The sequence below is a fragment of the Crocuta crocuta genome, unplaced genomic scaffold, assembly GCF_008692635.1.
Source record: "Crocuta crocuta isolate KB4526 unplaced genomic scaffold, BGI_CrCroc_1.0 scaffold337, whole genome shotgun sequence".
NCBI classification, from domain to species: Eukaryota; Metazoa; Chordata; class Mammalia; order Carnivora; family Hyaenidae; genus Crocuta; species Crocuta crocuta.
The window spans coordinates 3,034,727-3,047,243 of NW_027528873.1; the positions used below are offsets into that span (position 1 = coordinate 3,034,727).

At 46.4% G+C, this 12,517-nt stretch overlaps 1 protein-coding gene across 1 annotated transcript in view; it reads left to right on the forward strand.

The window, feature by feature from the left end:
- Positions 1-12,517, forward strand: part of CLSTN2 (calsyntenin 2) — a 395,679-nt gene that overhangs the window by 254,278 nt on the left and 128,884 nt on the right. Inside the window, exon 5 of the mRNA XM_077756665.1 lies at positions 1,997-2,146. Within this exon, the coding sequence (XP_077612791.1) occupies positions 1,997-2,146 (150 nt within the window). The remainder of the gene's footprint in view (positions 1-1,996; positions 2,147-12,517) is intronic.

Genomic DNA, 12,517 nt, shown 5'->3' on the forward strand with positions numbered 1-12,517 from the left:
ACAATTGTAACAGAAGCATGTGTGGCTTTTCGAGCTTCCAAAAAGTTTTAAGTGTGTGTCTTATCCATGTAGGACCCTCCCCAACAACATTATAAACTCATTTTTTACCTAAGGCTTCAAATTCCAGGCTCAGAAACCCATTCTCCCATGCATGAGGCCAGCAGTGGTGGAGAAAGTATATTCGTTTGTCAGTTTCATTAGGACTCATGAGGATGTGTGGCTGCCGCAGACTGGCCCAGGGATTGCTGCCTGTGTGTTTATTTTTCTATCACAGTCAATAGTGTTTGGTCCGCTTAATGCCACACGGCTTGTAAACCCAGAGCCTTCCTCTTCTGAGGTGTATCTTTTGAGAGCCATTTAACCATAAAGAAAGGGAAAGTTAAAACTTTTTAGTCCAAAATTCAATTTGATGTTGCGGCAACATACTTCTCGTGGTTATATTACACTGCTTCCACCTGCAAGAATCTGTCCCCTGCGAGGGCTATAACCACAAGCTAGTTCATTAACAGAGCCCGCAAGGAATGTCACCAACCCAACACCGAGCCACCCCAGCCTTGGGGGACACTGAGCTGAGACTGAAGCCAAGAGGTGGGGGGCGGGGGAAGCAAAAGGGATTCTGAATGCCAGGCACGAAGGCAAAAATACATCAAACCCATTTTTACTCGGAGATTTTTTGACTGGCTTTGTTAAACTAAATTTTACTTCAAATCGGTGGCTGCGGTTACATTTTTAGAAATAGTGTGGAGCCAATGGTGGAATAAAAGATCCTAATTCTTGGTCCAGTGTCTTGGACCCTAGGCTCTCACAGGAGAGGCCCTGCTCAAGGGCCTGGTACTGAGGACCGTTTCACTGGTATTAGGTGATGAATGATGCATCAGCTCTTCGAATCGTTGAAACGTTATGTGACTTTGGTAATTCCCCAGGCTTCCTTGCCTTAGAACCTGTTGCCTCCACTCACACGGGCCATAGACATCCGTTGAAATGGAAGGGAGCTCATTAGGGAGTTTTCCCTTAGTTTTGATGAAATATTAAAAATATACCTGAGTCAGCCATTCCATGGTTGCTTATTAGCGTGTTGGTTTGTTTTTAAATTTCCATTTTCTTAATTTCACTTCTGCTAAAGGATAATGATAACATTGGAGTTCTCATTTGCTGTTGGCTCCACTATCAATAAAAAAGCAAGAATGAAATTATCCTCCACAAAGGAAAACTTCACTCTGTTAGAATCAAAACCTGAGAAGTATTCAATGGACACTGGGTTTTTATTCATCCCTTAGACGCAAGACTGTATTTCAGCAAAAGTTGTCAATTAGAATTTTGCTAAGTAATTATCAAATATTTATTTCTGAATTATAATACCAAACCCACAGGAAGAAAAACACCCACGCGGCCCAGAAAAATGGTTTGGTCTCTTTTGGAGAAGAGAAATGCCTTTGCCACCAGGGCAAGGAATCTGTTATTCTGTGTAGCTTTCAGAAGGGAGGCCCCATGTTTTCTTATTGATTTTTCTTCCTGTTTGGTAGCAAAATAATGTGAGAAGAGGCAGTGAACATTTCTGGCCACAAGCCCAGATGATAAAAAATATGTGTCAGGACATTTCTGAGTCCCATCTTTTTCCCAGAGATTTCATGGCAGATGAGCCTTGGTGCCCTGCATCATCAGGGACACAACCACATGGGCACACTTTAAGAGGAGCTTTTCTGACAACCCATGACTAACGAACACACCAGGTGGGTCCCAGATATGTGCTTGGAATCCCCTAGTAATCCCGTCCCATAGCTGGGGTGGCTCCTCAGTGGTGCCTGCCAATCTGCCACTGAGGCACAAGCAGTCAACGGTGAAAGCCATGCTCCCTATTTGCCGCTGTTTTTAGGAGGAGGTAAGGAAATTGGTCATTCCATTCCAGTGAAGGTTAGTTCAGTATAGAAGGGATTTTAAAGAACTTCAGTGTGGTTACCTTGATCTGAAACCATTTTGAATGTCTCCGTGTCCTCAGGCAACATCAGAAATACCGAGAAGCTGAGCTATGACAAGCAACACCAGTATGAGATCCTGGTGACCGCCTATGACTGTGGACAGAAGCCCGCCGCTCAGGACACGCTGGTGCAGGTGGATGTGAAGCCAGTTTGCAAGCCTGGCTGGCAAGGTGGGCCATCACTTGTTGATCCTGTTGAGTGAAGGCAGCTTGGCCTGATGTATAGAAGGTGCTAGACCTATCCTAAAAATCAGCACAACATATAACTAGAGGAATTTTTTAAGTGTGGTCACTCTGCTGTGAGAAATAAAGCAGACTGTTTATTCTTACAACTCCTAGGTGATCTATTATCCTCATTTCACAGTTGAGAATGTCCAAGGCAACTTGTCTTCTATCATGTGCCCTGTTTGTCCAGAGCACCCTTTCTAAAATCTCATGACACTTTTGAATCGGTAGTAATTATACTACCATGTTCAGGAGAAAGTACCAGCAAGCCTAGTCACTTTATCTAAGGGAATGAGTCAAGCTGTTGTGCCTCAAGTCTGAATCATCACTCAGTACCTGGGGAAGGTTGACATGTTCTTTGTGCTGGCACAGAGGGTATGCAAGCAGAGGTTGGAATCCCAAAATCCAGCCACTGGATTAAGAACTGTCTCAGATGTTGACTCTGGGAACGGAGAAGCAATAGCCTTAGGTGGAGGTAGGTTTTTGTCCTGGTCTAGCTATTTTCGTATGCAAAGATGGAGCAAAGGGTCAGTCTTCCCTTAGATGACAGAGGTATATCACTGACCTAAGGGGAAGTAAAGAACACAAAGCCATGTGTATAGACAGATCTCGCAGAGAATTGGATGGCTGATGGAATAACTGTACCTCTAGCGGTAGCACTAATATTTCAGTGGCTGGACAGGGATGCTGGCTGTATCTCTGGGCCACCATTTTGTTTCCTCAACTGCTTCTGTTTCTGCTTCCTGTGCTGTTGCTGCTACAGGCTACCACTCACTCATAACTTTGGGTGCTTCTTGGAGTCCTGCTTCATGGCTTTGTCTACTCTCTTCTCTTAATGTGTCTTTAAGCTTCACAGCCCCTGTTATATTCTACCTGCTTCTCTCCCTCTTTCTCTACCTCTCTGTATATTTCATTCTTAAATTCCTCTAGAGAAGGTGTCATTAGCTATGTTAATCATCCGTATTTCTATCAGACAGGCTGATTCCAGAATACTATATAGGTCTCTGGTCAGACTTTGAATGGCTGCCTATTAGTCAAGCATTCATTCTCACAGTACACAGCATAGACCCCTGAGGACCTACCTGGGGTCACTCTCCTCAGAAGGCCAGCTCTCAAAGGGCTCCTCCCCTGTACAACTTTATCTCCTTACCGTTTCAACTAGGAAAATGGGAGACGGTAATTAAACCCACCTCTGGAGAGAGCCTGAGTCGTTTGCCTTTGAACAAAGTAGAGAAGATGAAATGCCCAGTAGAGGAGTCATGGGTAAGACGGATGCGACAGAAAGAACAAAGTAGAGCCATCTTTGTGTTGCCTATTTTGGATCAAGCAAGAGACAGAGAAAAAGGAACAAGCCAGAGTGGGAAACTATGTGTCACCAACCTCAGGGAGCCTGGGCTCTGGTTGGCGTAATTCACTAAACCCTAAGGGACCTGAGGGCAGGATTCTGTCTCTCTTGCTCACTGAATTTCTCAGACTTAGCACCTCCCTGACCCCAGTGATAGGTGCTCAAGAAATAGCCATCGAGAGAATGAATGAATGAAAAGCTATTTGAGTAAAGAAGAACTCAGCTTATTTTATTTTAACTTATAAGGACGAACCCAGTAAAAGTCTAGCTTTTGAAAAGAAAGCCTGGAAAGAATATAAAAAGCTTTCTAAGCAGGGAACATGCTCATAATGGGAATTTCAGTGGGGAGAGTAAAACACAAAGCTGTATCTGGAAAAAGATCCCAATGTTTTGTGTCTTTGATAAATGAGACACCTACAGATTTGGGATTACATTTTTGTACCTATATATAAGTGCAGTTTCCTAAAAGAGTTTGTGCTTGCTTCAGTGTTAAATGTATGCAAAGCAAATCATGTTAATAATGTTGAATTCTATGTGTGCGGAATGGGTGGGGTGCCTAACCCATTGGGGCACAGCACTCTTTGTAGCCAGACATTGAGCTCCGGGAAGCCAAAGGTCCATTTGCTTTGTCTCTGGTGCTCAGCACCAGGCCAGGCACAGTGCAGGTGGTTGGCAAGTGCTGCATGGATGAATGGATAGTGCACGGTGGGATAAAGGAAAAAGGAATGCAGCAACTCCCTGCATCTATTCACTGGGTCAGGCAAAGCTGTTTAAGCATGTGTAATATCAGAATCAACTACTTTATGGTGGCTTCTCTGCCTATGTTAGCCAGCCTTTGGTGGCAGAAGCTGATACTGGATTCTGCATCATGTCATCTCCTCCCTCCGGCTTACCCCTAGTAGAAGCCACTAGGTCTCTCTCCCCAGCCATCATCCCAGCAGGCTCTCAGATCATAGGCAGGCTATCCTGCTTCCCCGATGTGTGTAGCAGTGGTCCAACTGCTTTCTGGCGACTCATGTCTCAGCCCCCAGACCTGGAGAGCAATCTTCTCTCCTTCCAGAAGACTGGTCCACTATATTCCTCACTTGGGCAGCCCTCATCTCCAGCTGACCCATCTTGGAGCTGATCCTCTCCTCTACAGCAAGTCAGGGCTGCAGCCACATAGCTGGAAGTAGCCCTTTCTCCAGTGAAGAGCATACCTACTACCCCCGGTCCCTAGTGGTGGGACCAGTCCAGTCCCTTCTCCCAGCTTTGCAGAGCAAACTAGAGTAAGCCATATTTTATGGGTTTTCATTTTTAGACACAGAGAAAGCAGACTGCCCCTCACTTGAGGGGTTATTAAGTCCCTAGGGAAAAGGGCTGGCTCTTCTTGAAGTGGGTGTGGGGTGGAGGTGGGGTGAAGTGGGTGTGGGGTGAAGTCCACTCTGAATAGAATGAGAGAGGAGCACAGAGAGGGGAGGCCATTCAGGGTACCAGTGAATAATGTAAGGATGCCCGTCTGGCTTGCATATGTGGTTGGGACTGTGGAGAGGATGGAAGCAAAATTGGAGAGGTCAGGGGTAGGGTATGGATGGCAGTCAAGATTTTTGAAAGCCAGAGTCAGGAGCTGCAATGATTCAAAGTCCCTCAGACCCAGCCGTGAGTGAGGGGTCTGCAGGTATGTGCCAGGGGTAATTGCCTGGGAGAACAGAGGCTCTTCCCTGAGCTGATTTCCCACAAACAACAAGAGTCACCAAGCAAACACAGTTTGGCAGTTCAAACTCTTGTACCTGTTCTTAGTCATTTCCCTCCAGGCAGAAGTGGATTGCAGCACAGTGAAAGCAATCCGTCATGGTCAGGAGCCTCTTGTTTCCCTGGAGCACTCCTAGTCAGCACCATCAGCTTCTCCCAGGCACTGTCCTGAAGGACTAAGGGACCCTTCTCACAGAGCCTTCCCTTCCTTCCCAGGCCAATGAGGGACTGCTCCCAGACTCCTGCGGTGCCCCAGGGCATGGCCCCAGTTTTCCATCACAACCCCTTCCAGAGGGTGGGACTGCAGCTTTCCCAGCATGCTGCTGGCCCTACCCAGCTGTGCCCAAGGACATCATGAACCCTGGCTCTGCTGCCACCTGCCTTATAGACTTTGGCCAAGATATTGTCTGCTCAGGCTATGGTTTTCCATGCTTCATGTTTTTTCTATGGCTGCATCTTGTCTTCCCAGAAACAATGTGAGTTTTGTCCGCTCTGCTGGATTTGAGATTGTATTCTGAGATTCTGAGTAGGTGGTAGGGGTCAGCTCATTCTACATGGGTAGGTGGAGCTTTACCCAAAGGAATTCCACTCCCATTCTCAGCTGCACAGAGAAGAAGATAGTCCTCCAAGGACCACCTAGACCTGTGTGAGTGGAAGGGAGAATGAAATCTCTGTGTTTTATCCTGAGCTTTGAGAACTCATGTATCCCTAGAGTAGCTCTTACTCATGGAGGTAGAAGATTCTGTTAGGAAGCAGGGAAAAAGGTGCACCTGCAGTAGCCTACACACTAAAGACTGGCTTGTGCCCGGCCTCTCATGCCAGACTTTTGCAGTCCTCTTGGTGTCTGTTTCCCTACTGCCAAGCAGTTACACACAGGCCTGAGCTTGGGCCTGTGTGGGTGCTGAGGACTTTGGGAAGAATCCACATCTGTTCATGGATCAGAGCGGCACAGAGGATGTAGTGCCCTCAGAGGCCATCAGGATGATAGTGATGACGGACCCAGTGGGAGCTGCCCCTGTGGACCCCTCCTTCTAGGGGGCACAGAATGTGTCCTAGAGGATCATTTGTAATTTGGTTGCATTTGTAATTTGGGGTTTTGTTTAACATAGTCCTGGAAGTCCTAGCATCAGTAATCAGAAAACAAAAGGAAATAAAAGGCATCAGAATTGGTTAAAAAAAGAAGTCAAACTTTCACTTTTCGCAGATGACATGATATTCTACATAGAAAACCTGACAGACTCCACCAAAAGCCTACTAGATCTGGTCCAGGAATTCAGCAAAGTTGCTGGATACAAAATCAACATACAGAAAAGGTTGCATTTTTATACACCAACAATGAAGCAACAGAAAGAGAAATCAAGAAATTGATCCCATTCACAATAGCACAAAAAAACCATAAAATACCTAGGAATAAACCTAACCAAAAATACAGGAGATCTGTATGATGAAAACTATAGAAAACTTATGAAGGAAATTGAAGAAGACACAAAGAAATGGAAAAACATTCCATGCTCATGGGTCAGAAGAATAAATATTGTTAAAATGTCATTACTACCCAAAGCAATCTATACCTTCAATACAATCCCAATCAAAATTGTTTGTTTAGTTGTTACTTATGTCAAGAAACACATCCCTCTTTATGGCTTCTTTTATTGCTCTTTATAATCTCTTAGCCCATCTCTTTCTATGTTGCAAGCTAAAAATATTGTCTTCATAACACTTACTTAGTGTATTTTCCCTTTTATTATTGCAAGTCAGATTTGTATCTGTTACTTGCTCCTGCCAGTCAAGACACAGAATTCAGTATTTCAAGTCCCTTTATGCAAAACAGTTCTCTCTGGAGAGAGCCACGGCAGACTTCCCTGGTGGCCCTTCCCCATTCCTTTCCCAGACATGCAGCCATTCTGGATTGTTCCCATGTCAGATCAAGTTTCCAGACTGCAGACCCCGCAGGACCCCATCTCTCCTTGCCCCCATCATCACTGAGCACAAGCCCATGGTGGTCAGCGACCCCTTGCCCTGCACCAGTTCACCCAGCACTGCCGGTTCCTAGACCTCCTCTCATGGGCCAGATTCCTGATCCCTTTACCTTCACAGTAAGCTGCCCTATTTTGTATGAAAAGAAAAAGAGAGGCAGCCACAAAATGAGCCACTTTTTTTCTCTTCTGTGGGCCTGACTATTTCTCTAGGTGCATCAGATGACCTCGGTGTTTCCACCATTCCACAAATCAGGCCTTTGTCAGGAAGGAAGGTGGTATATGATAGAGTAGGGCTTCTGGCACCCGCATGTGCAAAGGAGCATCTGGGAGCCAGGGTACAATGCAGATCCTGATTTTTCAGTCTGGAGTACTTCTAGATGTTGCTGGTCCACGGCCTTCACCATGAACAGGAAGGTCACGGTGTAAATATTCAGAAAATATTTACTGAACACACACAGTGTGTTTAGGACTTCTGTGTTGGAAGGACAGCAGCATGAAAGCTGCTGGTGGAGATGAATTATCACTTATTTATTTGCATTGTGAGATAAGAGGAGTTGACACACACACTCCTCAGGCAGAGACATTGCCAGGTGAATTCATTCACCCTTTACCGAGTCCCGCTGTGTGCTGAAGGCCAGGGATATGGAGATAGACAGGATGTACTAGGGCCCATAGTACAGAAGGAGATGAGGGCAATACTGGGGACAAAAGCTCTGGGGAGGTGGCTTTGGGGACACAGAGGAGAGACACTTAACCTTGCAAGAGCCCTGGGGATAAATCTTGGCCCTGGGCCAGATCTTAAAGGATAATAGTTTCAGCACAGAGAATAGTGTTCCACACTAGGGAGCAGAGGTCAGGAAGGTGGGAAGAGGCATGGTGTGGCCGGGGCATCGGGGAGGAGGCTGGATGGGCCTATGGGGATCAGGTCATTATAGGAAGGCCTCCTCTGTTACCCCAGAGGCACTGGGGAGCCCAGAGGCTTTCATGACCCTGTGTGGTGAGGGAGATTTGGGTAGGAAGAAGGACTTCTTGGCCAACCACATAGATGGTGGCTAAGATGCAGAGGCTGGGTCAGGGACACCAGCTGAAAAGGATGATTTGTCCTGAGAACACTTTTAAATGGAGCACTTCTGGAAAAGTACCTAAAATTATGTATTTATGCAAAAGTGAATCCAAAGTACCAGACAGCAAAGGAAGTTAGATTTTCAGGCAAATCTCATGAGACTCCCACAGGCAAAGGGGTGAGGTTGGCAGCCACGCATGTCTAAGGTAGACTGCTGCTAAGTCTTGTCAAATAGATGTCCCTGTCCCCTCTGCAGCCATCCATTTGCCCACCACCCTGCCAAGGAGAAAACAACTCCAGGCACCAGGAGTCAGCTGGCTTCACCCTGCCCCTTCCAAAATCAGATCATTTATTGATCAAGTACACAAAAGAGCTGGCTTAGGTTTTACTACATGAAAGGCATTGATTTCAAATCATAGGGTGATAAGCTCAGAAGATACCCACATTTGCTTAGAGACAAGCAAGGCTCAGAAGGTGAAGCTGTGTCCATCTGAAGCTTGCAGGATGGTGCTACCCTTAATGCAGGCTGAGGGCATGACCAGAATGACAGAAGAAAGTTTGCCTCCTTGCCCTCAGTTCCAGTGTGTCTAATCTTCCACCATTAGGGTACCAACTTTTTTGCTCTAAAGGATAACTCCCCCCTTAAAATGTAAATGCCTCTTGTAAGAATCACAATGAACCCAGTGGTCAGCAAAGTATAGCCCACGAGCCAAATCTAGTTGACTGTTCTGGTACTATGGTGAGCCAGAAAATGGTTTGTGCATCTTAAATGGTTGGAAGAAATCAAAAGACGAATAATACTTTGGGCCATATGAAAATCACATGAAATTCAAATTTTAGTGCCTATAAATAAAGTTTTATTGGCATACTGCCACACTCATCCATTCACATATCATCTCATGGCTGCTCCTGTACTATAACAGCAGAGCCGAGCAGTTTCAACAGAGACCAGATGGTCCTCCAAGCCTAAATATTTACTTCCTCGTCCTTTACAGAGAATACTTGCTGACACCTTCATGGCGCTATCATCATCCATTGACGCCTTAGTGAGAAGTAATTTATTGGAGTACATTGGACAGCCTAAAAGGAATGGAATACCAAATAGACAAATTCAGACAGAAGCAAAGGAATATGAAAGTCCAAAAAGTCCTCTGTGTTGCTGTACAGAGGACAGGAACAAACCTGTGAGATAAGCAATTCTAGCCCATTTTACAGATAAGGAAAACTTAGGGTAAGAGAGTTTGAGTGGCTTGCTCAATATCTCACAGCTCACACATGGCAGAGATAGAATTCCAAGTTGTATCAGCCTATCCCAAAGAACACTGAAGCATCAGAAGAAGGCTGGAACAAGGAGGTTGGGAATTTCTGAAAGGACATGTAACTGGCTCTAAAAGGGCATCTCAGGAGCTTATTCAGGAGAAAAGCAACCTGAGAGCCCTGAGGTAACATTTTTTACCTCTCCATCACCTTATCTACAAAAAGGTAATGAGACTTAGCTTGAAAGGGTAGCTACAGTTTAATGAAGCAATGTACATTTGGGACCTAAGGGGTGCCCTGACATTCATGGTCTCTTCTCCCTGCCCTGCCCAATGCACCCTTCCTAGATTGAGGCTGGTCTGTTACACCCTTGCCTTAAATGACAGCTCATGTGAAAATAAACCCACATTTTCAGACTGTCCATCTCTCAGATATTTTTTACCTGAACCTGAAGTTGCTTCTGGTGATCACATGGGCCAGAGAAACACAATGTGAACCTGAGACATAAGTTAAACTTCAAACCTAAAGATGGCGGACCCAAGCACAGCAACTCACACCAGAGTAGGAAGACTGCCTTCCCCTGTAAGAGAACTGAACATGAAAATTCCCCGTCTTCCACCCTTCCATCACCAGTACCTGGCTGTATTTGAGCTCATCTCCAGGGGCCCTCCTCCTTCCTCCTGTAGGTGTTCTCCACCTTCAGGCTTCACCTGTCCTCTTGACTTTCCCCTTTCATATTCTCCCCTATACCTGTGTCTCTGTTCTCCACAGTCATCTCCTTCCCCTTATTCCTTTGATATCCATCCTCTGAACCCTCTCAAAGCCCAGAGTAGGCGATGGGGTCAAGGGGTATGGGAGTCAGGTACAAACTAGTGACGATGGAGCTGAGCAGGAGCGAAAAGGGCTCAGGCCAACCCTTAGCTCTGTCATGAACGGACATTGCCTTTGCTGAAGCCACTTCCCTGGCTGAGCCTGAGTCTCCCCAGCTATTAATTGAGAATTGTAACCCTTGACCTCATCATCTTGCAGGATTGTCAGGAGGCCAAAAGAGCTCCTCTGTTTGGAAGTGCTTTATAAAATTTAGGTTACCATGCAAATAATGTTATGACTAAAATTGGTAAATAAGTACCATCATATAAATGAATATAAATGCATACACACACACACACACACACACACACACACACACAAATTTATAGAATTGGGTAAGGCGATGTGTCTTGAGCATTGCGCTCTTGATTTTAGAGCTTTAGATTGGACCAAAGGGAGACAGTGGAGTGGGATGTGTGGGAAGAGCACAGTCTGGGGGACTGGACATGCAGGCCTCAGTCCCTCCTCAGCTCTAACCCATGCTGCATCCTAGGGAAAGTTGCTCCTGCCAGGTTCAGCTTGCCCACCTAGAAATGGACAATAATGCCTCCTCCTGAGGGCCAGAAGCAAGCCTGCCCGTGGAACACCATGCTCTTGGCCACTCACACACGCACGGGGGCTCAATGAACAGCAGCTCTTTTTAGTTCCCTTTATTCTGGTTTTTTTAAGTTACAATGGAGCGTTTTCTTCCCAAATAATTGGAAAAGCCATAAGTGCAGCCCAGTGCCACTGACTCCGGCACAGTGACCCAGGGCAGCTGCGCCTGGGTCCTCTCAGATCTGCCTGCCGAGCATCCGAGCTCCTGGCAGAGGGCCCCCAGGGGCACTCCTCCGTGAATAACGACCTGTTTTGTCATCACTGACACAGCCGATCATTACGGGACAACAAATGGCTTCTGTACACAGTGCTGACTTACCTACTTGGTGGTGTCTTAATGTGCTTAAAGACCTGCTGGAGACGCGCCTGCTCGAGCCTGTTTCCACCTAGTCCCCTGTGCCTCCATGTGAACATGAATGGAAATGGGCTCTGGAGGTTTCTGGGTCTAAGCATCTCAGCCCTGGGGGAGAGGGGGCTGCAGGCAGAGCGCACTTGTCCCAGAGCTCAATCAGAGTAACAGTCACCAGCCAATAAGCATTTAATCTTTGCCAAACCCTATCTAATGGAGGTGCATGTACTGTCTCATCTACTCCTCAGCCTACCCTGAAAGCTGTTATCTTCCCTTTTGGCAGATGAGAACACTGAGGTTAAGACACTTGTCACACAGCTAGTGACATCCAGGACTCACATCAATCCCAGTCCCATCTGTCTGTAGACACAGAGCTCCTGTCTCATCATCGACAGTGCGTCTCAAAGCAAAGGAGAATGCTGGCCCCCTTTTGAGACCGTTGAAGGCTATTTTGAGAAAAATTTTGTAGTTAGAATCCTTCCCTCATGTTGTGAGGAAACTGTGTCATTAGACATCAGGGCAGCCTTGAGTGAGGACTGTGGCTTGTGGAATGATGTGGGGAAGGTATCACTCCTGCCGCATATGAGCCCCCCTCTGGGACCTGCCTTCATCCAGAGTAGTGAGGCTACCTCTCAGCCTTCTTAGATGACTCCTAAGGACTGGACCACAGAGGATATGGGGCTTACCCAAGGACACACAGATGCTGAGAGGAAGAGTGGATGATATTGGGTTTTCTGACTCAAAACCCATGCTCTACCTCATGTCTTTGTAGACACAGGTCTGCCCTGAAACTGCACACAGTTTGCAGCCTGCTAGAATTTCTCCCTGCAGGGAGTCAGCAGAGAGCAGGGAGTCAGCAGAGAGTCAGAGGGATGCTCCGAAGCCAGCAAGAGCAGAGTTCAAACCCAGGTTCTGCCATGCCCTCGGCTCAGGGCCATTAGGCGAGTTATGTAAACTCTCTGAACCTTCAGATATGGCATCTGCAAAATGAGGCTATCATGCCTGTTTCAGAGGGGTGTCATGAAGTAGACCTGTGCCTGGCAGACAGGAATGGCTCCACAGTACCAGTGAGAGGAGGATGAAGGAAAAAAAGAAAGAAACCCTACTATAGCAAGTTTAGGAGTCA